The sequence below is a fragment of the Dasypus novemcinctus genome, chromosome 7 (assembly GCF_030445035.2).
Source record: "Dasypus novemcinctus isolate mDasNov1 chromosome 7, mDasNov1.1.hap2, whole genome shotgun sequence".
NCBI classification, from domain to species: domain Eukaryota; kingdom Metazoa; phylum Chordata; class Mammalia; order Cingulata; family Dasypodidae; genus Dasypus; species Dasypus novemcinctus.
In genome coordinates, this window is record NC_080679.1 from 41,550,811 (window position 1) to 41,576,501 (window position 25,691).

Here is a 25,691-nt window from a genome sequence, read left to right on the forward strand (position 1 = left end):
ACAGAGAACAGACAACTGAGGTGGGAGGAAGGGGAGAGAAATAAATAAATAATAAAAGCTTTAAAAAAAAAAAAAAAGAGATGCAGTTTCCCAGTGCCGTTGAATAATGCAAGTGGATGCAGAAGAACACACAGTGAATAGGCAGAGAGAGCAGATGGGGGGGGGAGGGGAGAGAAATAAAAAATAAATCTAAAAATTAAAAAAAAAAATCAGAAGTATACAACAGACTTGAAATGATAGAGGAAAGAATATGTGATACAGCCAAGACAAAACAGCTAAACTTGGAGAGAGAGAACACAGAAGAAAGAAGGGGAAATTCTGAGCAGGGGCTGAAATAGTTGACAGATAACATGAAGAGCAATAGCATGTATGTCTTGGAAGTTCCAGAGGAGGAAGAAAAGGGAAAGGGGGAAGAAAGAGAATTCAAGGAAATAATGGATGACAATTTCTCAGCTCTTGTGAAAGAAAATGAATTTGCATGCCCAAGAAGCACAGTATATTCCAAACAGAATAAATCTGAATAGATCTACTCCAAAACACAGACTACACAGAATGTCAAACACCAAAGATAATGAAAAAATTCTGGGAGCAGCAAGGGAGAAGCAAACCACCCATTCCAGGGACGACCAGTAAGACTTAGTGCAGATTTCTCACAAGAAACCATACAGGCAAGAAGCTAGTGGCATGATATAATTAGGATAATGAAAGATAAAAATTGCTAGCCAAGAATTTTTTACACGGCAAAACTGTCCCCCAAATATGAAGGTAAGTTTAAAATAATCACAAATAAACAGGAAGAAAGTTCATAAAAAAGAATCCATCTTTGGAGGAAGTATTATAGGGAGCCTTATAATCCGAAAGAAAAAGATAGGAGAGAGAGCCTTGAAGGAGAGTATAGAAGCCAAGACTAGCAGAAAGGATAACCAAAACAGTAAAAAGACAGATGAAAATAAGATATGATGTATGAAAGCCAAAGAATAAAATAATGTAAATAAATAATGCATTTAAATTAATATCATTGAATGTGAATGGATTAAACTCTCCAATCAAAATACACAGGCTGAAAGGATTAAAAAAAAAAAAAAAAGAGTCATCCATATGCTGCCTAGGAAGACAAACCAGCTAAAAGTGAAAGGTTAGAAAAAGATATTCAACACAAACAGTAGCCAAAAAAGAGCAGGGGTAGCTATACTAATATCATACAAAACAGACCTTAAATGCAAAAAAGTTACAAGAGATACAGAAATTCATTACATATTAAAAAAGGGGATAGCTCAAAACTGAAGGGAGAAATCAACATCTGTACAATAGAAGTTAGAGAGCTCAAAACACCACTGACATCTTAATTAGAGCTTGGCAGAAGATCAGCAAGGAAACAGAACTTGGACAATAACGATCAACAAGCTAGACCTAACAGACATATACAGAATGTTGCATCCCAAATCAATGGGTTATACATTCTTCTCAAGTATGCATGGATCTTTCTCTAAGATAGACCACAAAGGTTGGGTCACAAAGGTCTCAATAAATATAAAAATATTGAAATTATACAAAGCACCTTCTCAGATCATAATGGAATGATGCCAGAAATCAGTAAGAGATGGGAGAGAGGAAAATTTGCAAATGTGTGGAGGCTAAACACCACATTCCTAAACAATCAGTGGATCAAAGAAGAAACTGTAAGAAAAATTACTAAATATATTAAGACAAATGAAAACGAGAACAAAACTAATCAAAACTTATGGAACACAGCAAAGGCAGGGCTGAAGGGGAAATTTATATTAAAAAAGAAGAGGGGAAACTAGCAAAATGGTGTCAGAGTAAGGAGCTCCTAGGGTCAGCTCCTGCTACAAGTCAGTTAGGAAACACCCAGAGCTTTCTGGAGCTAGCTGAAGTACCTGTTTGGGGACTCCAGGAGGCCAGAAGACTATCCTGCAACATACTTGAAGGAATGGAAGTAGGAGGCTGCCCATCTGCAGAGAAGATGGACTCATCAGTAGAGCGCTCCACTACACCGGCTGGTGCCCATCCTCCACTGGAGGCACAAGCCACCTCAGGAGCTGTTACATGGCTGCAATTGAAAGCTCCACTTCCCAAAAATGGGGGAGGAAGAGACAGTTGGGCACCAACATCAGCTACTGATGAGAAAATTCAGTGGGCTAAAGTATAATCCTGAGAAGAGCTAAAGTTTGAGCCTGTCCAAGTCAGAAAGAGGCCAGTAGCCATTATCTTAACTCCACACCTGGCACAATGGGAAGCGGGGCAGATTGTTAATCATAGTGCTGGTGGGAACTGGCTTCTTTCCATCCAGATCAGATTGCAGCTCTAGCCTAGGCTCCAGTGCCACTGCCAGCGGGGAGGAAGCTGCAGGGACCAGCACAACTCTCTCCAGGAAATTACTGGCCAAGCCGCGAAGACCGGTGATTATCCTACTCTGGCGGCACGAGTTGCCCCAGAGGCTATTCTGTAGCTGGCATTCGAAGCTCCATTTCCCAAAAATAGGGGAGAAGGAGATGGTTGGCTGCCAATTGCAGCTACTGATCTGTAGACTCGGCTGGCTAAGATATAACGCTGGGAACAGCTGGGGTGTGAACTGCCTAAGTCTGAAAGGGCGGTGACCACCATTTTGATTCTGCCCCCAGTGTGAGAGGAAGCTCAGGTGAACGAAAATGACAGTGACTATAGGAACCAGTTTCTTTCACCTAGACTGGCCTGCAGCCCTAGACTAGGTTTCAGCCCTGACTCTGGCAGGAAGGAGGCTGATGGGCTCTGCACCAGCCTATCCAGATAATTGCAGGTAACTCTGGCTGACACAAACTGAAAATGGGAAGTCTACCAGGGCAACTGCGGTCATCTTAGACCCACACTGCACAGATTGCTGCCCACACCTGCAGCTCCATCCCCACCTCTGGCAGGGGAGAAAGAGATGTGAAGCTTCATCAGTCTCTCTGGGCAATTATAGTCTAGGCCTGCACGACTTGGATTCTTCCACACAGTTGTGACTCTGTCCCTACCCCTGGCAAAGGAGAAAGTTAGGAGATGCTTCATAGGTCCCTGGGGCAATAAGGGCAGCTTAAGCCTCCACAGCTTATACCACCAATTAACAACCTTGGCTCCTACTGCACAACCAGCAAGGCAGAAAGGGCAAGAAGCCCTAGACTAAAGAGAAAAACAACACCCAGAATAAATACTCTAGTAAGCCAGATGCCAAGACACCAACAAAAAATTATAATCCACACCAAGAAACAGGAAGCTATGGCCCAGTTTAAAGGAACAAGATAAGCCTCCAGATGGCATGAAGAAATGGAGACAACTGATCATAGATGTTCAGATAACCTCCTTAATAAATGCAATGAGATGGCTAAACAGATTAGGGATATTAAAACGACACTGGATGAGCACAAAGAAGAATTTGAAAGCATACATAGAAAAATAGCAGATCTTATGGGAATGAAAAGTGCAATAAATGAAATTAAAAAAAACATTGGAATCATATAATAGCAGATCTGAGGAGTCAGAAGGATTGGTGAACCTGAAGAAATGGCCTCTGAAAGTGAACATACAAAAAAACAGATGAAGAATGAAAAAAATTGAACAAGGTCTCAGAGAACTAAGTGACAGTAAAAAGTGTGCAAACAAACATGTCATGGGTGTCCCAGAAGGGGAAGAGAAGGGAAAGGGGGCAGAAGGAATATTTTAAGAAATAATGGTAGAAATGTCCCAACCCTATTGAAGGACATAGGTATCCATGTCCAAGAAGCACAACGTACTTCCAACTGAAAAAATCCAAATAGACCAACTCCAAGACACATACTAATCAGAAAGTCAAATGCCAAAGACAAAGAGAGAATTTTGAGAACAGCAAGAAAAAAACAATGTATAACATAGAAGGGATGGGAAACGGACTTTGGCCCAGTGGTTAGGGCGTCCGTCTACCACATGGGAGGCCCGCGGTTCAAGCCCCGGGCCTCCTTGACCCGTGTGGAGCTGGCCCATGCGCAGTGCTGATGCGCGCAAGGACTGCTGTGCCACGCAAGGGTGTCCCCCGCGTAGGGGAGCCCCACACGCAAGGAGTGCACCCGTAAGGAGAGCCGCCCAGCGCGAAGGAGGGAGCAGCCTGCCGAGGAATGGCGCCGCCCACACTTCCCGTGCCGCTGATGACAACAGAAGCAGACAAAGAAACAAGACGCAGCAAAAAGACACAGAAAACAGACAACCGGGGGAGGGGAATTAAATAAATAAATAAAAATAAATCTTTAAAAAAAAAAAAAAAACATAGAAGGGATACCCAATAAGATTAAGTGCTGATTTCTCACCAGAAACTATGGAAGTAAGAAGACAGTGGTCTGACATATTTAAGATACTACAAGAGAAAAACTTCCAACCAAGAATCCTATATCCAGCAAGACTTTCTTTCAAAAATGAGAGTGAGACTAGAATATTCACAGATAAACAGAAACTGAGATAATTTTAAGCAAGAGACCAGATTTTCAGGAAATACTAAAGGGTGTGCTAGAGCCTGAAAAGAAAAGACAGGAGAGAGGCCTGGAAGAGAGTCTAGAAATGAAGATTATATCAATATAAGTAACCAAGAGTGTCAAAAGAGTGGTGAAAACAAAATAGACAGCTAAAACTCAAATAGGAATAAACTTAAACAATATAAAGCACTTGTATTCAGAAAACTATAAATGTTAAAAGAAATCAAAGAAGGCCTAAATAATGGGAAGAACATTCCATGCTCAAGCATTGGAAGACTAAATATCATTAAGATATTTGTGCTCCAATTTAAGATATCAAATTGATATACAGAATCAATGCAATCCCAATGAAAATTCCACCAGCATTAAAAAATAAAATTGAAAACACAATCATCAAATTTATTTGGAAGGATAAGGGGTCCTGAACAGCCAGAAACATCATAAAAAGGAAAATCGGGGAAACGGACATGGCTCAACTGACAGAGCATCTGCCTACCATATGGAGGGTCCAGAGTTCAAACCCCAGGGTCTCCTGATCTGTGTGGTAAGCTGGCCCACGCATGCAAGGAGTGCCATGCCACACAGGGGCAACCCCCCATAGGGGTGCCCCACATGCAAGGAGTGCGCCCCATAAGGAGAGCCACCCCGTGTGAAAAAAGCGCAGCCCGCCCAATAGTGGCGCTGCACACAAAGAGAGCTGACGCAGCAAGACAACACAACAAAAAAGACACAGTTTCCCAGTGCCACCAGATAATGCAAGTGGATGTAGAAGAACACACAGCAAAAGGATACAGAGAGCAGACAATGGGGGGGGGCGATAAAGAAAATAAATCTTAAAAAAAAAAAAGGAAAAGCGAACCCTCATTTTCAGGCTTTAATTCATATTACCTAGCTATAGGGGTAAAAAACAGCATGCTACTGGTATAAAGACAGACACAGAGACCAATGGAACCAAACTGATGATTCAGGAACAGATCCTCACAGGTATGGTTAAGTGATTTTTGACTAGCCTGTCAAACCCACACAGCTCAGGCAGAACAGTTCATTCAACAAATGGTGCTGAAAGAATTGGGTATCCATAGCAGAAAGAAGAGGACCCCTATCTCACGCCTTATCCAAACATTAACTCAAAACTGATCAAAAACCTAAAATAAAAGCAAGAACCAAAGAACTTCTAGAAGAAATTGTAGTAAAATATCTTCAAGATCCTGTGGTAGGTGGTGGATTCTTAAAGGAGGTAAGAGGACTGAGATGAACTACTGATGTTTACTGTATGTAGAAGTTTTAATTAGCTTTACTGTAAAAGTGTGGAAATGCATAGAGTGGATGGTAAAACATAGTAACACCTAGTTTATAAATGGGGATGGAGTGAAAATGGTAGTCTAGGTATGTAAATGCCAACTGACAGACTGCTAGAGAATAATCTCGGAACTGAATAGCACAGTGAGCCAAGAGGTGGATAAGAATTATGGGTGAGGGTACAAATGCAAGGGTGTCCTTTGTGACCTAGAGCAAATGTACATCACTACTGCAGGGTGATGGGAATGTGGAGAAGCATGAGAAAAATACAGCTGGGGGACCTATGGACTGTGGTTAGCAGTAATAATATAATCATCTTGCATCTATGCGGAAAGATGTACTGTGCTGATAATGAGGCAGTATGGAAAATGTGACCCAAATATACATTATGGACATGGTAACAATCAGATGATATTACCTTATGTGAAGCAAATGCTGCACCACAGTGTGGTGTGTTGATGGAAGGGTGTTGTTTGGGAATTCTGCACATGTACATGATTGTTTTATAAGTTTACAACTTCTGTCATAAAAAATATATAATAAAAAATATTAATAGGGTGGATTGGGGGAAAAACACACCAAATGTAAGATAAGGACTATGATTAGTAGTAAGATTTTGACAGTGTTCTTTCACAGTTTGTAACAAATGTCTCATAACAATGCAAGGTGTTGGTGAAAGGTTGATGAATGGGACCCCTCTATGATGTTATGCATGCTTGCTTTGTAATTTCACCTCTTATTATATACTTAATTGCTTATGTATGTTCATATATAAAGATAATAATAATAGGGTTGGTTGGAGGAAAATACTTTGGTTAGTAGTAATATTTTGACAATGCTCTTTAATCATTAATTAAAAAGGTTTAACAACAATGCAAGTTATTGGTGGTAGGGTGTGTTATGAGAGTCCTATATGATGTTATATATGTTTGTTTTGTAAGTTCACAACTATTATTATATACTTATTGTTTATGTTTGAATGACATACTTCAATAAATTAATTTTTAAAAAAAAGAAGAAGAGCTAAAATCAAAGCTCTAACTGAACACCTGGAGAACCTAGAAAAAGAACAGAAAACCAATCCGAAAGCAAGCAGAAGGAAAGAAATAATAAAAATTAAGAGCAGAAATAAATGAGATTGAGAACAAAATAAAACAAAAACAATAGAGAAAATAAAAAATAAGAGCTGGTTCTTTCAGAAGATGAATAAAATTGACAAACCTTTAACTAGACTGACAAAGAAAAAATGAGAGAAGATGCAAATAAAATCAGAAATGAAAGGGGGAAAATTACGACTGACCCCAAAGAAATAAAAATGATCTTAAGAGGATATTATAAGAAACTGTATGCCAACAAACCAGACAATCTAGAGGAAATGGACAAACTGCTAGAAATGCACCAGCAACCTGCACTGACTGTATAAGAAATACAAGAACTCAACAAACCAATCACATTTAAGGAGACTGAAACAATCATCAAAATCTTCCAACAAAGAAAAATTCAGAACCAGATGGCTTTACAGGTGAATTCTCACAAGCATTCTGAAAAGAATTAACACCAATCCTGTTTAAATTCTTTCAAAAAGCTGAAGAGAAGGGAAAATTACCCAATATATTTTATCAAGCCATCACCCTAATACCAAAGCCAAATAAAGATACAAGAAAATTACAGACCAATCCCTCTAATCAAGATAAATGCAAAAATTCTTAACATAAGTAAAGCCATTTGATGCACCTAAGAATGATAGCATCAGAGTGTGCCACTGCCACCCCTGCTGCCACCTCCCCCTCCTCCATTGCTGCCACCACCATGAACAGCATGGGGGAGGCATGCAGGACATAAAACGCCAGTACGACCAATGTTTTAATCACTGGTTTGCTGAGAAGTTCCTCAAGAGGGATGGCTCTAGGGGCCTGTGCACCAACCTCTTCAAGCACTACCAGTAGTGTGTTCAGAAAACAACAGAGGAGGAGGAGTTTCCTATTGAAGGACTGGAGTTCATGGGCTACAGCAAAGAAAAGCCTGAAAGCTCTTCTTGACCTTGACAGTCACCTTGAAAAGGGACGACTCAAAACAGGAAACTGAAGACTGTGGATTTTCTCAATTACAGCTAAAAGATGGCCATGTCTTTGATGAGTTTAGGGGGGAGAAGTTTTATTTCCTCTTTGATATTTCCTCTCACTTGCATACTTTGGTTGGGGATGATTTCTCATTTTCTCTGGCATTTTGCAGTAAATGCATGAACTAAAACTGAATAATTTCCTTGGATTATGGTTGCAATAACTGGTCTGTCAATGGCTTTAAATATTCTATGGAGGGAAGCGGACTTGGCCCAAAGAATAGGGCATCCGCCTACCATATGAGAGGTCCAAGGTTCAAACTCCAGACCTCCTTGACCCGTGTGGAGCTAGCCCATGCACAGCACTGATGCATGCAAGGAGTGTCCTGCCACATAGGGGTGTCCCCCGCGTAGGATAGCCCGACGTGCAAGGAGTGCGCCCCATAAGGAAAGCCACCCAGCGCGAAAGAAAGTGCAGCCTGCCCAAGAATGGTGCCACACACATGGAGAGCTGACACAACAAGAAGACGCAACAAAAAGACAGATTCCTGGTGCTGCTGATAAGGACAGAAGCAGTCACAGAAGAACACACAGCGAATGGACACAGAGAGGAAATAAATAAAAAATCTTTAAATTTATATATATATACTATGGAGAAGCAGGTGTGGCTCAAGCGTTTGGGCTTCAGTCTATGATATGGAAGGACCTGGGTTTGATCCCTGGGGCCTCTGGTAAAGGTGTGCAAGGCCCACACAGGGAGCAACTCAGCAAGATGATGATGCAACAAAAAAAGAGAGATGAAGGGGAGAGTCAAGGTAAAGATGCACCAGGAACTGAGGTAGCACAAGTGACCTCTCCCCCACATTGAAGGTCCCCAGGATCAAATCCTGGTGAAGGCCAGAAGAGAAAATAAGAAGAAAAGACAAAAAGAAACAGAAGATCACACAGCAAATAGACACAGCAAAAACAACAGGGAGGGGTGGGGGTGTGTGTGGGAAAAAAAATCTATATACATTATGTATGTAAATAATGATAAAGTAGTGAAGACAGCCAGGACTACCTAACCTATAAAGTCGTACTATGAAGAACATTCGGTATGCCATTCTAGAATCATTGCACATGGAAGCAGTTGGTTAGGACTTCTCTTTTCTCTTAGGGAGACACAACAGTGTCAATGCTTGGGAACATAATTTTATATTTTTATGTAGTAACAACAATTAAAATTGTCATGGCCTGGGTTAACCCAGAAGACAGCTTTTAACAGTTCCCTGCCTAAACAAGAGATGTCAGATTGACTAGAGAGCTTCAAGAATGTTGCAGTGAACATCATCTCAGATTGCACAGTATAATTCGGTAATTAAGATATTTGGAGAAACTCTGGAAGAAAGTCTTAAGTTGCAAAGATTTCTTTTGTTGGTTTCCAACCCATCAGTGAATTAACTCAACCTGCATATCATAAAATGCCAAATCTGATTAAATAAGGGAAAAAGAGTTTGCTTTATTTACTTTATTCTTCCCTGCAAAATCTATAATCATGAAGATGGAATAAATCATAATATTTAGTTTTCTATCAAAAAAATTCTCAACAAAATACTTGCGAACAGAATTCAACAGCAATCCTATTTAAACTCTTTCAAAAACTTGAGAGAGGAAAAATGACCTAATACATTTTTTTTCTAAGATTTATTTATTTATTTATTTCTCTCCCCTTCTATCCCAACCCTGGCTGTCTGTTCTCTGTGTCCAACTGCTGCATCTTCCTCCCTGTCCGCTTCCGTCAGTGGCAGGGGAATCTGTGTTTCTTTTTGTTGCATCATCTTGCCGTGTCAGCTCTCCGCGTGTGCGGCACCATTCCTGGGCAGGCTGCAAGGCTCACCCCCCGCGCTGGGCGGCTCTCCCACGGGGCGCACCCCCCACACATGGGGCTTCCCTATGCGGGGGACACCCCTGTGTGGCACGGCACTCCCTGCGAGCACCAGCATTGCGCGTGGGCCAGTCTACACAGGTCAAGGAGGCATGGGGTTTGAATCGCGGACCTCCCATGCGGCAGACAGACACCCCAACCACTGGGCCAAATCTGCCCCCCCAAGACATTTTTTAAGTCAACATTACCCTAATGCCAAAGTCAGATAAAGACAGTACAAGAAAAAAAAAATTATAGATCAATCTCACTAATGAACACAGATGCAAAAATTCTAAACAAAACACTTGCAAACAGAATCCAACAGCATATCAAATACTTACACAGGACAACCAAGTGGGATTTATTCTTGGCATGCAAAGGTGGTTCAACATAATAAAATCAATTAACATAATGAAAGGTCATTTGACGAAATCCAGCATCCTTTCTTGATAAAAACATTTTGAAAGATAGGAATAGTAGGAAAATTCCTCAAAATGAGAAAAAGCATATATGAAAAACCTACAGCCAACATAGTATTTAATGGGTAAATGTTGAAAGCTTTCCCTCTAAAATCAGCAACAAGACAAGGATGTCCATTGTCACCACTGATTCAATATTGTGCTAGGAGTTCTAGCTAGAGCAATTAATAAGAAAAAAAAAAAAGAAATCTAAATAGGAAAAGAGGAAGTAAAACTCTCACTATTTGCAAATGACATGATCGTATATTTAGAAAATTCTGAAATGTCTATGACAAAGCTACCTGAGCTCATAAACAATTTCAATAAAGTGGCAGGATACAAGATCAACAAGCAGAAATCAGTAATGTTTCTGTACACTAGTACTGAACAATGTGAGGAAGAAATGGGGGAAATTCCATTTACAATAGCAAAAAAAAAAAAACACCTCAGATACCTAGGAATCAATTTAACCAAAGATGTACAGGACTGGTATTCAGAAAACTACAAAACAATGCTAAAGGGAATCAAAGAAGATCTAAACAAATGGATTGGGAGACCAAATATTGTGAAGATGTCAATCCTACCCAAACTGATTTATAGATTCAATGCAATACCAATCAAAATTTCAACAGTCTCCTTTACAAAAAGAGAAAAGGCAACTACCAAATTTATTTGGATGGGAAAGGGAGTCCAAATACCCAAAAGCATCTTATAAAAGAAAAGCAATATGGAGGACTTTCACTGCCTGACCTTAAAACATACTACAAGCCTACAGTGGTCAAAACAACATGGTATTGGCATAAAGATAGACACACTGATCAGTGGACTAGAATTGAAAGTACAGAAAAAAACCCTCACCTCTATGGCTAACAGGTTTTTGACAAACCTCCCAAATCCATACTGACAGGACAAAACCCTCTCTTCAACAAATGGTGCTAGGAGAACCAGATATCCATAATAAAAAGGACCCCTTATCACACTCCCTATATAGTAATCAACTCAAAATGGATCAAAGACCTAAATATAAAAGCCAGAACCATAAAAAAACTAGAAGAAAATGTAGGGAAACATCTTCAAGATCTTGTGATAGGTCGTGGTTTCTTAGATCTTACACCCAAAGTACGAGCAACAACAACAACAAAAATAAATGGAACTCCCTTAAAATTAAACACCCTTCCATCTCAAAGGACTTTGTCGAAAGGATTTTGAAAAAGGAAGCCAACCCAATGAGAAAAAATATTTGAAAGTATTAAACTGCTTTTTAAAAAAATGCACAGAACTCTTCTATATCTTAATTGCAGTAGTGGTTACACAACATATATCTGTCAAAACTCATGGAACTGCACACTAAAAAGGGTAAATTTTACTGTTCACAAATTGAACCTTAAAAAGAAAAGGAAGTTCTTGGTGATTTAGAGACATGGTATAAAAGAAATTATATTGATATAAATATTAAGACAATTACCTTGCATTTTGTTTTAAAAATCTATAGTAATTACCCATTCACACAACAAATGATTATTTAGTGCCAACTGTGCACCAGGCACCTTATTTAATTATTAAAATATTGACTCACAGGTGAAGGTGATTTGTCCTTTCTGGGCCTACAGCCAACTTCAAGATGGATTCTTTACTATATTAATGCAGGGGCAGAACAAGACTCATCTGTAACTAACTAGTCTGGCTTATTAAAGTTATATGTAAATCAATGAACAGCCCATGTTTACATTTATCCACTATACAAAACTTTTCAAAAAAAGTGCTATGATAAGAGTTACCCTATAAAATACCATCCAAAATCCATTTTAGCAAAGTATCTTTAAAAACACATAAACAGCTGGTTACAGCAGAAGAGCTGAATACATATAACCTATGAAGCACTTTTTTCAGCAAGCTAAGCGCTAAGGTGATGTCTGTTCCCAACACATTTTTATGATGGATAAGAACCTGTTTATAAACCAGCAGTTTTATTACCTGTGTAAACATATTTTGCAGCAATTGAGTCTCTATCTCCTCCTCCCGCAAAAGAGATTTTAGATTGCAATTTTAAACACAAGAACACCAGGCAACTTAAATAAACCTGAAATTCTTAAAAAGCTTATTGTCTATTTGATTTTCCAATGTTGCTACTATAACAGATTTAACAGACTTTCAAACTGTTGCATCAAATATTTCCTATTTCCTATAAAATACACTTTAGAATAATTGTAATAGTCTTTTCTTTTTGTTAATGACTTCATCTTTTAAAAACAGTATTTCTAATGACAACTTCTCAAAACCATATTGAAGGTTTTATGAATGATTTTAAGTGATTTTTAGAGGGTCCCCAAAGTAAGTTCAGAATCATTCAATTCTTCTCAATCTGTACTTTGTCTATCATCTTGTTTCCAATATCTCAAATTCCAAAGGAAAATAATCCTCCATTACAGTTTTCTTTTACGTAAGTTACTCTCATGTAATATTTGAAAACTTTGCTAATAAAAGATTTTTTTTCTCTTCTAGAGCTTTTTCTTTAAGAATGTAATTATATAAGTAACAGTAATAAAATAGCTTACATCAGAGCTACCTATGAGTTCAACAGGTCATATTAAGTTCACAAAACTCTACTAAATAAAACTCAAGCAATAAAAATATACATATTTGTGACTTACTGGAAAACATATGGGAAACTTCCTTGATTTTCTCAGGAACTTCTAGTCTTTGGTTACCTGCCATTTTATCATTTAACACTATTATTCAGCTTTTCCTTATTACAAAGTATAATCAAACCAAAAAAAAAACAAAAAACAAAAAACAAAAAGCCAGAGTTCCAGGTAAGAACTGCCAGATGACTGGATTTGCCTTTTAAGGAATAAGCCAATACTCACCTGTAGGGGGAGTGGAAGAAACAACAGGGGGAGTTGGAGAGGTGAAGCCATCAGCAAGGGTCTGGGCACCCCCAGCAGCAACATCTGGGGCAGTGGTAGAAGGAACAGTAGCAGGAACAAGAGGGACAGGGGCAGATGCAGAAGCAACAGGAAGGGGAGGAGTGCCAGCAGAGCTAGCAGGGGCTGAGGGGAAAGAGTAGTAAGAGGTAGCATTAATGAAGCAGTCACATTAGGCAGGATTAGAAAAGGTGTTAAGAATTTAATGCTTAACACTAACCCAAAGAATAAAAGAAAGTGTTGAAAAAAAATGAATGAGGCTTAGGTTAAAGGATTATTAGGTATACAGCAAATAATTCAAGATGCTCAGGGCAATGCACAGATTTTATATTCATTAAAAACAAGCATTCCTTTTTTACCTGAAAGCTTCTACTCTGGGAAAAAAGTGTTACCTTTACATTGTTATTTTTAGCATAATATTCCAAAAATGGTATACAAAACTAAACATAATACACTAGAAAAGAGTCCATTTTGAAAAACAAAAATCAGAAAATGAACATATGCTCCAGACAGTAAACCTAATAGGTAAAAATTACTAAAAAAAAAAAAAAAACAAAACCAGATTGTTTTCATTTTAGAAAAAGATATTGTTAGTTATTATAAATAAATGAAATATGTAACATTTACTCTTTCTCTTTTGTGCCATGCTTCTAAAATGATATTTTAACTCTGTATGCCTTCAGATCAAATAAGTACATTTTTCTGTTTCAGAGAAAAGAAAGTATTACAGTTCCTATTAAATTCCAGCAGTCCACCAAATTAACAATCAAAAGTACCTTTATATTTGTCCAGTTCTTTGTGTACCAAGATGATTCTCTCACTGACTCCCCACTGGGTCCAAAGATACGCATTAGCATAACACTAGCTGTAATTAACCATGTAACTCATACCTGCACCAACTGAGTCACTGCACCAAAAGCATAAAACCAAACAGCAGAGAAATGCACTGTGAGCTTGGTTAAAAACAACAAATCTATAAAGACTTTGCAACATTTATGGAGCATTAGAGGAAAAATCCCTGATCACAAAGTCCATCATAATCAAATCACAAACTGAATTCAAATTTTAAAAGGACTAGTGAAAATGAAGCACCATTAATGTTTTACCTGGAAAGACACTGGGAGGAGATGGAGTAGGAACTGCAATAGGAACCCCCACACTCCCACTTCCACTGTTTTCTCGACTGCTGCTCCGACTACTTGGGTGGCTTCCTCCACTACTCCCACTGCTGCTAAAAAAATAAAAGCAACCAAAAACATGAGTATTTATATGTAGTAAGATAACACCAGAATTTCCCAAAGTTTTCTGAAATGAATATAGCTATAATAAAGATAATTCAGAAGAGTTACTTAATAAATAAGGAGAAAAACCAAGGTTCAAGAAGCTTGTTTGGAAAGAGATTGGGCGCCCACCTCCCACATGGGAGGTCCTGGGTTTGGTTCCTGTTACCTCCTGAAAAAACAAAAACAAACAACAAAACAAATGAAAAAAAACCAATTCAGGGAAATCAATGTGGCTCGGTGGTTGAGCGCCAGCTTCTCGCATACAAGGTCCCAGGTTCAATCCCTGACCCCAATACCTCAAAAAAAAAAAAAAAAGTTTGTTTTGATCACTTTTAAACATGTATTCACATATTTTAAAAATTGGGGCGGCAGACTTGGCCCACTGGTTAGGCTGTCTGCCTACCACATGGGAGGTCCGCGGTTCAAACCCCGGACCTCCTTGACCCGTGTGGAGTTGGCCCATGCACAGTGCTGATGCGCGCAAGGAGTGCCCTGCCACGCAGGGGTGCCCCCCGTGTCGGGGAGCCCCACATGCAAGGATGGCGCCCCATAAGGAGAGCCACCCAGCACGAAAGAAAGTGCAGCCTGACCAGGAATGGTGCCACACACACGAAGAGCTGACACAACAAGATGACGCAACAAAAAGAAACACAGATTTCCATGCCACTGACAACAGAAATGGACAAAGACGACGCAGCAAATAGAAACAGAGAACAGACAACCGGGGTGGGGGGGGCGCGGAACGGGAGAGAAATAAATAAATAAATACATCTTTAAAAAAAAAAATTGGGAAAGAAGAAAAAATTCTCCATAAATATTACTGATAAATGTTGGGGCTCAACACATAAAATAATAAATAATACCTTATTACACTCTAGTTTAATGCCTGCCTGAAGAAACTTCTTTTATAATATAAATGGAGCTTTCCTAAACACTAATTTCTAATGATATCTTGGTATACTATCCCATATTAATATTGTATTATATATAGTTTTTCATCTGTAAAGTTCCACCAAAAAACAACTTGAAATTTCCCACATCTGGTCCATAATATTTTTTTCAGGTCAACTAAACTATAAACCTTATAGAGAAGTTTGCAGTTTGAATTCTCTGGTTTTTGTTTTGCTTTTTTCAACTTCTCAAAGTTGCATCAGAACATGAGGAGAGAGAGGTGGAATCAGATGTGGTTTAGGGAGTAGAGTGAAGAAAATAACTTAGTGCTTGGAAAATGAAAGAGATTTAATTGAAGCTATCTGAACAGATGGATTATGGTACTATGACCATTACATTTTGTGCTGAGGTAGAGGAAATACCTGTAAGTTCGATTTCTTTGATTCACAGAAGCTGTCCTCACAGGGCTCTGCTGCGAGGGAGCCATATTACGAGTTGGGCTAGGTACGTAATCATTTGGTACCACTGGAGGACGCACTGGCTCCAGTGTGCGATAGGGGGAGTGCCGCCTACAAAAAGAAGAGCGTATGTATTGGGTGATTAGGCAAATTTCGGCACAATTAATTCAAAGAGTTGCCAGTTGTAAAATACAATTTGTAATCAGAGATAGGAAAATGTGTTTTAACATAACACAGCTACCAATTTTCAGTCTTTCCTAAGGGGTCACTTTTCCACCATTATGGTTGAGTCTCCAACCTCATTTCCCTGTTACCAATGCAATTTTGTCCATTCATTCTCAGAAAGCACAAAGGTCCTCCCCAACATTTAAGCCAATGTTTCCCAGATCCTGCTCTTTTATTATCCGAGTTTAAATTATTTTAGTTCTATATCAAAGTATCTGCATGAATATACTTAAAATATCCTCCTTACCCTTCTAGCCCTAACCAAAGATATTCAAAGATAGGCTAAACGAACCTGGAATCTTGACTCCACAACCCCCATACTGATGATGATCGATATAGGCCATAACAACTCATTTTCCTCTCTGTATGGTAAATACATATAATTTAAACTATATCTGTATAGAGAAATACACAATTTAATCTCATCTCCTTCTGTTCTCACAAGCCCACCTCTCTCTTTCCTTTCATTCTCCTCAAAATTCAACATTTTGAAGGAAGAAAAAAAAAGACCTAAGATCTTCTACCTTACTTAGTTTGAACTGTAAAAATCAGAATGATTTTATTAACATATATTCCCTCTTTTTCCCAAAATTTCCATTTAAAGAAGAAAATAGGAAGAGCAGAAAGGAAATATGATAGGAAATACATGCACACTGGAAAAATGGTGATTAAATTAGTTCTCATCTATCTTTCTCTAAGTTTCCTAAATTCTTTGTGACAATGATAGTTAACTGACATGAAACTGACATTTTGTAGATAAAATTCAGGTCTTTAAAAGAATGAAATTTGGCATTTCAAAATGTGAAAATTAAAAAGCTTTCATCACCTGTATTGATATTGCTCATTTGACTTATGTATTTCTGAATGATTCACTTTCCAAAAGGCTCCCGGGGTTCCTTTAAATACTGCTCTCTTGAGCTACTCAATTATGGCTCAATGATTGTAAATGAGATCACTCTGCAATGACCCCTTCCATTCTTCTACCCTCAAAGTCTCCTTGCAAAAGTACATCCATACATTAATAATTAAAAGTAAATAAAGGGCACTGTATGGCATTGGGTCAAAGAAAGAAAAAGCAATGTAAGGACTTTGCATTTAAAATGCTAAAAAGTTTAACTATCTGAAACAATGCAAATATAAAAATAAGTTACTGATCAATTTCTAAACATCTGATTTTCACATAATTTTTCCCAGGTAATAAAAATTTTCTGTTTCATCCAAGGAAAAAACCCTGTGCTACCTGAAAACTGTAAAGTGAAGGCAATGATAAGAACCAAGTTAAACAAACAAACGAAAAATGAGGAGTAAAGGAACAAAATGTGATTACTAGGCAAAACTGTGTGACAAAGCCAGGCTGCAAAAACTGGATGTGTGGTGCTGAACAATTAATGGATCCTGCAGAATCCTACCTAATAAGGAAAACAATTACTGGTATATGAGTAATCTTCAAAATTTGAAAGCAACAGAGTATTTTATTTCACTACACGTTATAGTGTTATTATGCTAACAATTCTGATTTAAAACCAAACAAAACTTGTGAGGTAATATAAAATGATGGAAATGTACATATTCTACAGGAAAATAAAACAAATATTTCCTGTTACCCCTGCACAATTATACCCTACCATATCTCCTACATTCCATCCTTAAGTTAAAATCTCACTTGATTCATTAGATTCTTTGCTCTCTACTCTAAGCAAATAAAACCATCCTAATTCCTGGCTGGAATTCACTGTCATTCTTCTTCTCTCTTGCCATCTTAACTATAATTCCTTTTTCAACATTATCTTCCTTTATATCCCATTCATCCATGTCCTGCCCTGAGCCACACTGCTTGATTAGGATTTTTTTTGGTGAGGGGGCCAAAAACGAGATTGCCAATTAAGACATTTTAAGCACAGACCATAAAGCCAATGGTTGTCAAAGCATTTTGTCCTTGTCTCATACATTTTTTAAAAATCCAATTCATTGTATAGTGTCCCTGAAAAGGTGAGAGGACAAATATTACCCCCTTTTACAGATGAAAAAACGAAACTACTGAGAGGCTGACCATGCAGGACCATAGTATATACAACAGAGCTGGACCAGAATTTTAGTCATCTGGTTTCTGGGCTACATGATGCCCACCAGATAACAAATCTCAATGACAATGAATCAAGTTTACACTATGATGTTACAGAAGAAAAAAGGCAGGCTTTTCTACTAACTGACCATTTTTTTGTCAAAAAAAACAAATCTAGAGTTCAATTCTCCAAAGTCAAACTAAAGCTCAATATTTTCATTATAATGTACATTATATAAAATTTTATAATCTACACAGCCTTCTTCAGAATAATTAAGTTCAATTTAATTAGAATAAGGAAGATTTAAAAATTTCTAGAAAATACTGGAATTAAAATTAGAGTACAATTTATAATAAACCATGAACTTGGACTTTTCCTCAAATTTACAATTGATTAGAAAAATAATTTCTAAACAAAGCCTTTTAAAACTATAAAACTGTATTTATCAGGAAAAGGGAAAGTTACACACAAAAAAGATAATCCTAGAAAGAAAATGTGCTCTCTTCAAATATTCAAAATATTTTATATGTAGTGTTTAGTTTCCACACAATTATTACAAGAAATGGTTTTCAATTATTAGTTATATACTTACCCGAGTGTCCCTTTCCCTGACATAGGGGGACTGGGGGGTTTCTGAGTTGGAGGTGTTGTACGCGGCAGACCACCCATCTTCATATTCTGGGTACTCACCTGAAAAATTTTGAGGAAAACTCAACTTGTATGCATTGAAATGATGTGGCACTTTTGAGAAAATAATGCTATGTCATTTAACAAAGAAGGGGAAGATTTAAATAGGGAAAAAATCAGAGGCCATGCATTTCATAAGCAACTTCTACTCTACTATTATTCTATAGTTGTACTCAAAGGACTCTTCCTAACATGATATTTTGAAATGATTATAAACTTGTATTTAAAGACTTTCTTTGCCATTAGGCCATCACACCAACAGATCACTGGATAACTGTTTGAAATTACTTTCAATTAAAATTCAATAAGATAACTATTAAAAACTTTAGTTTAATAAAGAATAATTCAATCAGAAACAATGACATATTTAAGCAATTAAAAGAAGTTAAATAACTTCTTTTAAATAGCAAGTATATCATAAAAACAAAATACATGTTTTCTAAATAAAAACATGTAGCTATGCATATGATTGCATGTAACTGGAGGATAGAAAAATAAAGTTAAATTTTATGATATATATATAGAGAGAGAAAATTTTAGTTTAAAAATTACGGATGAGCCTTACAATTCAGATTTCTCTAATGTTCTCTCATGAGGGAATCACCTACCTGAAACTGCCAGAAGCTCAAGACATGTTCCTAAATATCTGAACCAGAAAATTAGGGCTGACGTATCCAAACTGTGAGCAGTACAGGGGATATCGGCAATAACCTAGCTCCAGTGGGGACTGGATCTTCTCAGGTTCAAAGTAAAAGTTAATTCAGGCATGGGACAGATGATATAGTCTGAAATCAAAGCTGAGTTATGATGCTTCTCACTATGATGTGCACTATTCTATCCTTGCATGAAAATGCAAATGTATGAAAGATGGGTAATCTAGGAACAATGGACGCTTAAAAAAGGAATATGTCAGCAATTATAAAGAAAAGTCCTAGAAATCTGGATATCTTAAGAAGCTAAGTCATTCGCAAATATAGTTCAAATGCAATCTCAAGTTGTTTGAGACTATCAATGTGTTAGATTTAATGTTCAACTATAGGTTCATACCTAACTCTATTTTAAGCCCCTAATATTTTACACCACCATCTATAAAAGAAAAAAAATCTAAAAAGAATATGTGTATTCAAATTATACTTGTAAAATGAAACTGGAAAACACTTCTTCACCATTCAAATTAGAATATATTTATAAATGTGATTTCAAAATATAAATTTTAAGAAGAAAACAAACCATAATAATATACAGATACTGAGGTTATCAAAATTAATTCCGGCTTAATTGGAATTTTAAAATATCCTAACATACTACTTATTATCAGACTAGGTAAGACATAATATATCAAGAAACATATCTTCAAATGAATAGCCCAGTGAACAAGTTGTGTGTGATGTTAAAACAATCTTTAATGACAAATGATACCTTTTGTTGTTGCTTTTAAACAATGAATACAAAACAAACATTTTCAAGTAAGAATAAAGATTAACTTATCCTTGCTCTCCTCCTCATCAATAAGCAGAGGTATACAAATCATATCTTAAAATAAAAATGCCAGAAGTACTTTAAAAAATCAATACACATTTGGGGAAAGTTTTAGTACTAATAACCAATAGCTTTCAAAACTGTAAATCTTAATTTATGATACCAAAAGATTTTTTAGAAGTGTAACCAAGTCCTTTAAGCTCAACCTTGACATGAAACTCAAAGTTAATTTGAGTGATGAGGAAGAAGTAGGTGAACCAAACACTAAACTACATTAATTTGCTAGAAACAGGAAGGAAAAGGAGCAGAAATAGAAAAAGAGTACAAAAGAGTTTTATTCTATACATGGATAAGCTAAAATACTTGAAAACAGCTTTTCAACTCTGATTTCTTTTAGATTTTGGTATAAAGTATTTTTGTTTAAATTGCAGTATCTTCTATTAAGTCTTTTGAACCTACACAAAAGATAATTAAAATAGTCTGTAAATTAAAATCTGGTGTGCATATGTATAAATAAAATTTGATATATTTTATGATCTGAAGAATCATCAAACGATTGTATTTTGGGGCAAAGGGGTTAGATGAATAATTTAAATCACTTCAAGTCCCTGTAGAATATCCAAACAATCTATAATTTTTGTACTTCCTTTATCAACACTTAATATTACCGATAATTACTGTACTAATTTAATATTTAGTGAAAAAGTTTTTTTTCAATAGTTCAAGGCATTTTTCTTGGTAAAAAGTGTTTCTATGCTAAGTAAAACAATGAATATGTTGTGCCAAATATAAATATTGCCATCTAATTTCAGGAAAATGGAGGGAGAATAGGAGAGGTTGCCATACAAAACTAAACTTCTTTATAATACGGTAATAGGTGGGATCTGTATTATTAGTTGGTAAACTATATTTCAAATCTAAAATAGTTTGGTAAAAGGTATTTACTAGATAGACATCATGATCCAAAAACTTATTTGGGGGAGGGGATTTATAAGGAAAAAATGACACTACCTGACAAGTAGCAAACACATAGATCAAAACTGGGAGATAGGGAGGGGACTTGGCCCAGTGGATAGGGCATCCGTCTACCACATGGGAGGTCCGTGGTTCAAATCCCGGGCCTCCTTAACCCGTGTGGAGCTGGCCCATGCGCAGTGCTGATGCGCGCAAGGAGTCCCATGCTACACAGGGGTGCCCCCCACATAGGGGAGCCCCACGTGCAAGGAGTGCGCCCCATAAGGAGAGCCACCCAGTGCAAAAGAAAGTGCAGCCTGCCCAGGAATGGCGCCGCACACACAGAGAGTTGATGCAGCAAGATGACGCAACAAAAAAAAAGAAACACAGATACCCATGCCGCTGACAACAACAGAAACAGACAAAAAAAACACAGCAAATGGACACAGAGAACAGACAGACAACTGGGGCGGGAGTGGGGGGAAGGGGAAAGAAATAAATTTTTTAAAAAATCTTAAAAAAAAAAACTGGGAGATAGAGGGACTCAGCTAGTGTGTGTGCGCACGCACGTGTGTGCGTGTGTGTGTGTACACCGTCAACTCAGAAGAAAACAACCCAACACTGCAGCCACTTCATAAAAGCCATTCCACTTGGAAAAAAGCAAATAAAAATAAGCGGAACTACCATCCAGCACATAAATATGTAATTAATGGTCCTGAATCCCGAGTAGGAGCATTTATAATAATTTTCAAAATTTTATTTGGGACCTTGGAATGAAACTCTGGTAGCTGATTATAACAATAATTCAATTATGTGTTGTTGTTTTTTTAATTCTATACAAGGGAAAATAAATTATCATTGGAGCTTAACTGAAACAAGTATTAGCTACAAGGAGGAACAGCAGGGAAAGTTCTTCCTTTTTTTTCCCTACCAGAGCAAAAACCCCAAAACAGAAGACATATTTCATTTAAGTGATGAAGCATAAAACAAGCTACAGCTTGAATACTTTCCTACTGGCCTGTTATTAAGGAATGTGGATAATACTGGAGGTAGGAACAGTTTTTCTATGACCAGAGTAGTCTGGTCTCCCAGGCTTTGGAGATCTCTACAGCTAGAACCCACCCAAGGGGCCAGTTCTGCCTTAAACTTGATACAGAATATAAGGTTCTCCTTTAGTCATGGAATAGAATATAATATTCATTATAAATGTCAGTGCTTTGCAGAAACCTCTGAACTCCAACATTATTTATAGAATTGACCAGAAGTACCTCTAGTTCAGAGAGGACATAACCTCTGCTACCAAGAAATCTCCCACATAGATAACCTGTCACTATGCAATAGTGGCAGAGGCAGTCTAAAATGGCACTTGTGGAATATCCATAAATTTATCAGCCACCTACTAGACTACCAGTCAAATGTAAGGACATATGAAGGGGGTGAGCAGACAACTGGGAGACACGAAGTTCTACAAAAGCATTCCTGCTTTTAAGGAAATTGTATATTGGAAATAAATTCACATCTTTAAAACAAAAAGAAATGCCTGAGAAATCCCCAAAACATATGTGGGAAGAATACTTAGGGAAGGTTTCATGAAGTAAAACCTGAGATGGAGTGTTGTAAATTAAAAATAAGGAGAATTTAAATATGAGAAAAAAAAAAAAAGACAAATTGTGTGTAGGTTGTGTTGGTATGTGGAGGGGTAGGAATGGAAAGAAACTGGTACTGAACCTCTGGGCATTCATTCTCTGACCAATAGTTTCCTATTAGATCTTCTCAGGAAATAATCCCATGGTTTCCTAAAGGTCTCTATCCCTCTCCTCAGATTATACAGAGACTTACACTTCAGTTTCTTCAGAGCTAGCATGAAAAGTACCAAGAGTTCCTCTGACAGAAATCAAACCTGAAATCAGGAATTAGAGAATGAATTCAGGACAGGGTTTGAAAGACAAACGTCTACGGTGCCAAAAATCCTAAAAATAATCCAATACAGAGATTAGGGAATAGAGATTGGGAGTAAAGGGAGATGGGGGTGGAGAGAAACAGGTAAAGAAAAAGAGGTAAGAAGAAAACAAGAGGAATAAATTGGATGAACTTCTGCTTATTTTGCCAAAGCAGAATAGATAGCTCAAAATTGGAACTGATAAGCCAAAAAGATGGGCTCCTGTTATTACAGCTTTCTTCTAAAAGCTCTGTCAAAAGAATTCTTAAGAATAAATCCTCAACTTTACCCAAAACCAAGAACATGAGAGGCAGTTTATCATTCCTCTGTAAGGAATGACAAACATTCATTAAAGACAGCACTAAGGAAACAGATGAGGCTCAAGTGATTGGGCTTCCATCTACCACATGGGAGGACCCAGGTTCGAGCCCTGGGGACATCTGTTAAAGGCATGCCCGCACGGCAAGCGATGCAGCAAGATGATGACGCAACAAAAAGAAAGACGAAGAGCAGAGTCAAGGCAAGACGCAACAGAAACCAGGAACTGAGGTGGCACAAGTGACAAGAAACCTCTCTCCACATTGGAGATCCCCAGGATCAAATCCTGGTGAATCCTAGAGTGAAAAACGAGAAGACAAAAAGAAAAAAAGACAAAGAATGTCACACAGCGAATGGACACAGAATCCCAGGCAAAATTTTCAAAAATGTAATATTCTTGTTACTTGTAAAGTAAACCCTTAACCCCTCCTTACTGTTCATTATCTCTTTAGGAAATATTTATTTTTTTAGGTAGGCTAGTAAAAAGAATTTATTTGGGAAATGGGGGAAGAACAGAGCTTGCTGAGAAATGGGAGAAAAAGATGGAAATACACACCAGAATTTGGTGATGGCGCCTCTAGGCAGAGAGAGAGAGCCTTAGGAAATGTTTAAATAAAATAAATACTATATTTAACAGATAAGACTTTGCTATTTTGAGTAAACTAGTATGTTTATAAAATATTTCACCTTATTTCCATTAGTGAAATCTCTACTGCTATCAACAGGAAAACCCATATCAAATGCATCAGCTCAATCATAGTAACAAGATATTAAAACATTTCAAAATTAAAATAAAGAATAGGGAAAGGGTACTCCAATTCATAAAGGTATATTCCACTTTTAAATGGTTTCAAGTATAAATTAGAACACTTCTAACATGTCATTCTATCCATTGGCTTTTTATGTTAATTTATTGGCTCACAGGATTAAAGGAAAGCTCTGCCATGTCACTAGATAGATGTAAGGACCAGGTGCCTCAGAGTTTAAACTCCAACAGTAAGTTTTTTTTAAAATAAAATATACATTTCTCAATTAGATGTACTAGATACATATAAATTCTTTTTTTTTTAATCATACAATATGTTACACAATATATTTGGTTCATAGTAATGCAATCATACAGTATTTGTCCTTTTGTGTCTGGCTTGCTTCACTCAACATAATGTCCTCCAGGTTCATCCATGTTGTCATAGCTTTACGACTTTACTTCTTACAGCTGCATAATATTGCACTGTGTGAATACACCACAGTTTATCCATTCTTCTGTTGATGGACACCTGCGTTGTTTCCAACTTTTGGTAATTGTGAATAATGCCACTATGAATATGTGTGCAGATATCTGTTTGTGTCGCTGGTCTCAGTTTGTCTGGCTGCATACCCAGCAGTGGTATTGCAGGGTCACAAGGCAAGTCTATATTGAACTTTTTTAGAAACTGCCAAAAAAATCCTCCACAGTGGCTCTACCATTCTGCCTTCGCACCAACAGGGAATAGGCGTACCTACCTCTACATATCCTGTCCAACACTTGTAGCTCTGTCTTTTTAATACTAGCCATTCTGATTAAGTGTGAAATATCTCACTGTAGTTTTGATTTGCATTTCCCTAATCATTAGAGATGTTGAGCATTTCTTCATGTGCTTTTTTGCCATTCGTATTTCTTATTTGGACAAATGTCTAAGTCTTTTGCCCATTTTTTAATTGGGTCATTTGTCTTTTTATTGTTGAGTTGCAACATCTCTTTATATATCCTGGATATTAAAGCCCTATCAGACATGTGATTTCCAAATATTTAATCCCATTGAATCGGCTGCCTTTTCACTATTTGACAAAGTGCTGTGAGGTGCAAAAGTGTTTAATTTTGAGGAGGTCCCATTTATCTATTTTTCCTTTTGTTGCACGTGCTTTGGGTATAAGGTCCAAGAAACCACCACCTATAAGATGTTTCCCTACATTTTCTCCTAGTAGTTCTATGGTGCTGGCTCTTATATTTAGGTCTTTGATCCATTTTGAGTTGATTCTTCTATAGGGAGTGAGATAGGGGTCCTTCTCTCATTCTTCTGGTTATAGATATCCAGTTGTCCCAGCACCATTCGTTGAGGAGACTGTTTTTTCCCTGTTAACATTAACTATTTAGGTTTGTCAAAAAACAATTGACTGTATAGGTGAAGGTTTCTTTCTGGATTCTCAATTCTATCCACTGATTAATGTGTCTGTCTTTATGCCAGTATCATGCTGTTTTGACCACTGTAGCTTTATATTAATGTTTCAAGGTC

The 25,691-nt window shown here is 37.4% G+C and overlaps 1 protein-coding gene across 26 annotated transcripts in view; it reads right to left on the bottom strand.

Annotated features, from left to right (window-relative positions):
- The window catches only part of ABI2 (abl interactor 2), a 153,579-nt gene that overhangs the window by 76,053 nt on the left and 51,835 nt on the right, over window positions 1-25,691 (bottom strand). For 8 of the 26 annotated variants that reach the window (XM_058300324.2, XM_058300316.2, XM_058300315.2 and 5 more), the window contains 4 exons: window positions 18,634-18,731; window positions 15,718-15,864; window positions 14,228-14,352; window positions 13,065-13,247 (listed from right to left, as the gene is read on the bottom strand). In XM_058300324.2, the coding sequence (XP_058156307.1) occupies window positions 13,065-13,247; window positions 14,228-14,352; window positions 15,718-15,864; window positions 18,634-18,731 (553 nt within the window). The remainder of the gene's footprint in view (window positions 1-13,064; window positions 13,248-14,227; window positions 14,353-15,717; window positions 15,865-18,633; window positions 18,732-25,691) is intronic. The other 18 variants (XM_058300336.2, XM_058300337.1, XM_058300328.1 and 15 more) reach the window with 5 other exon arrangements.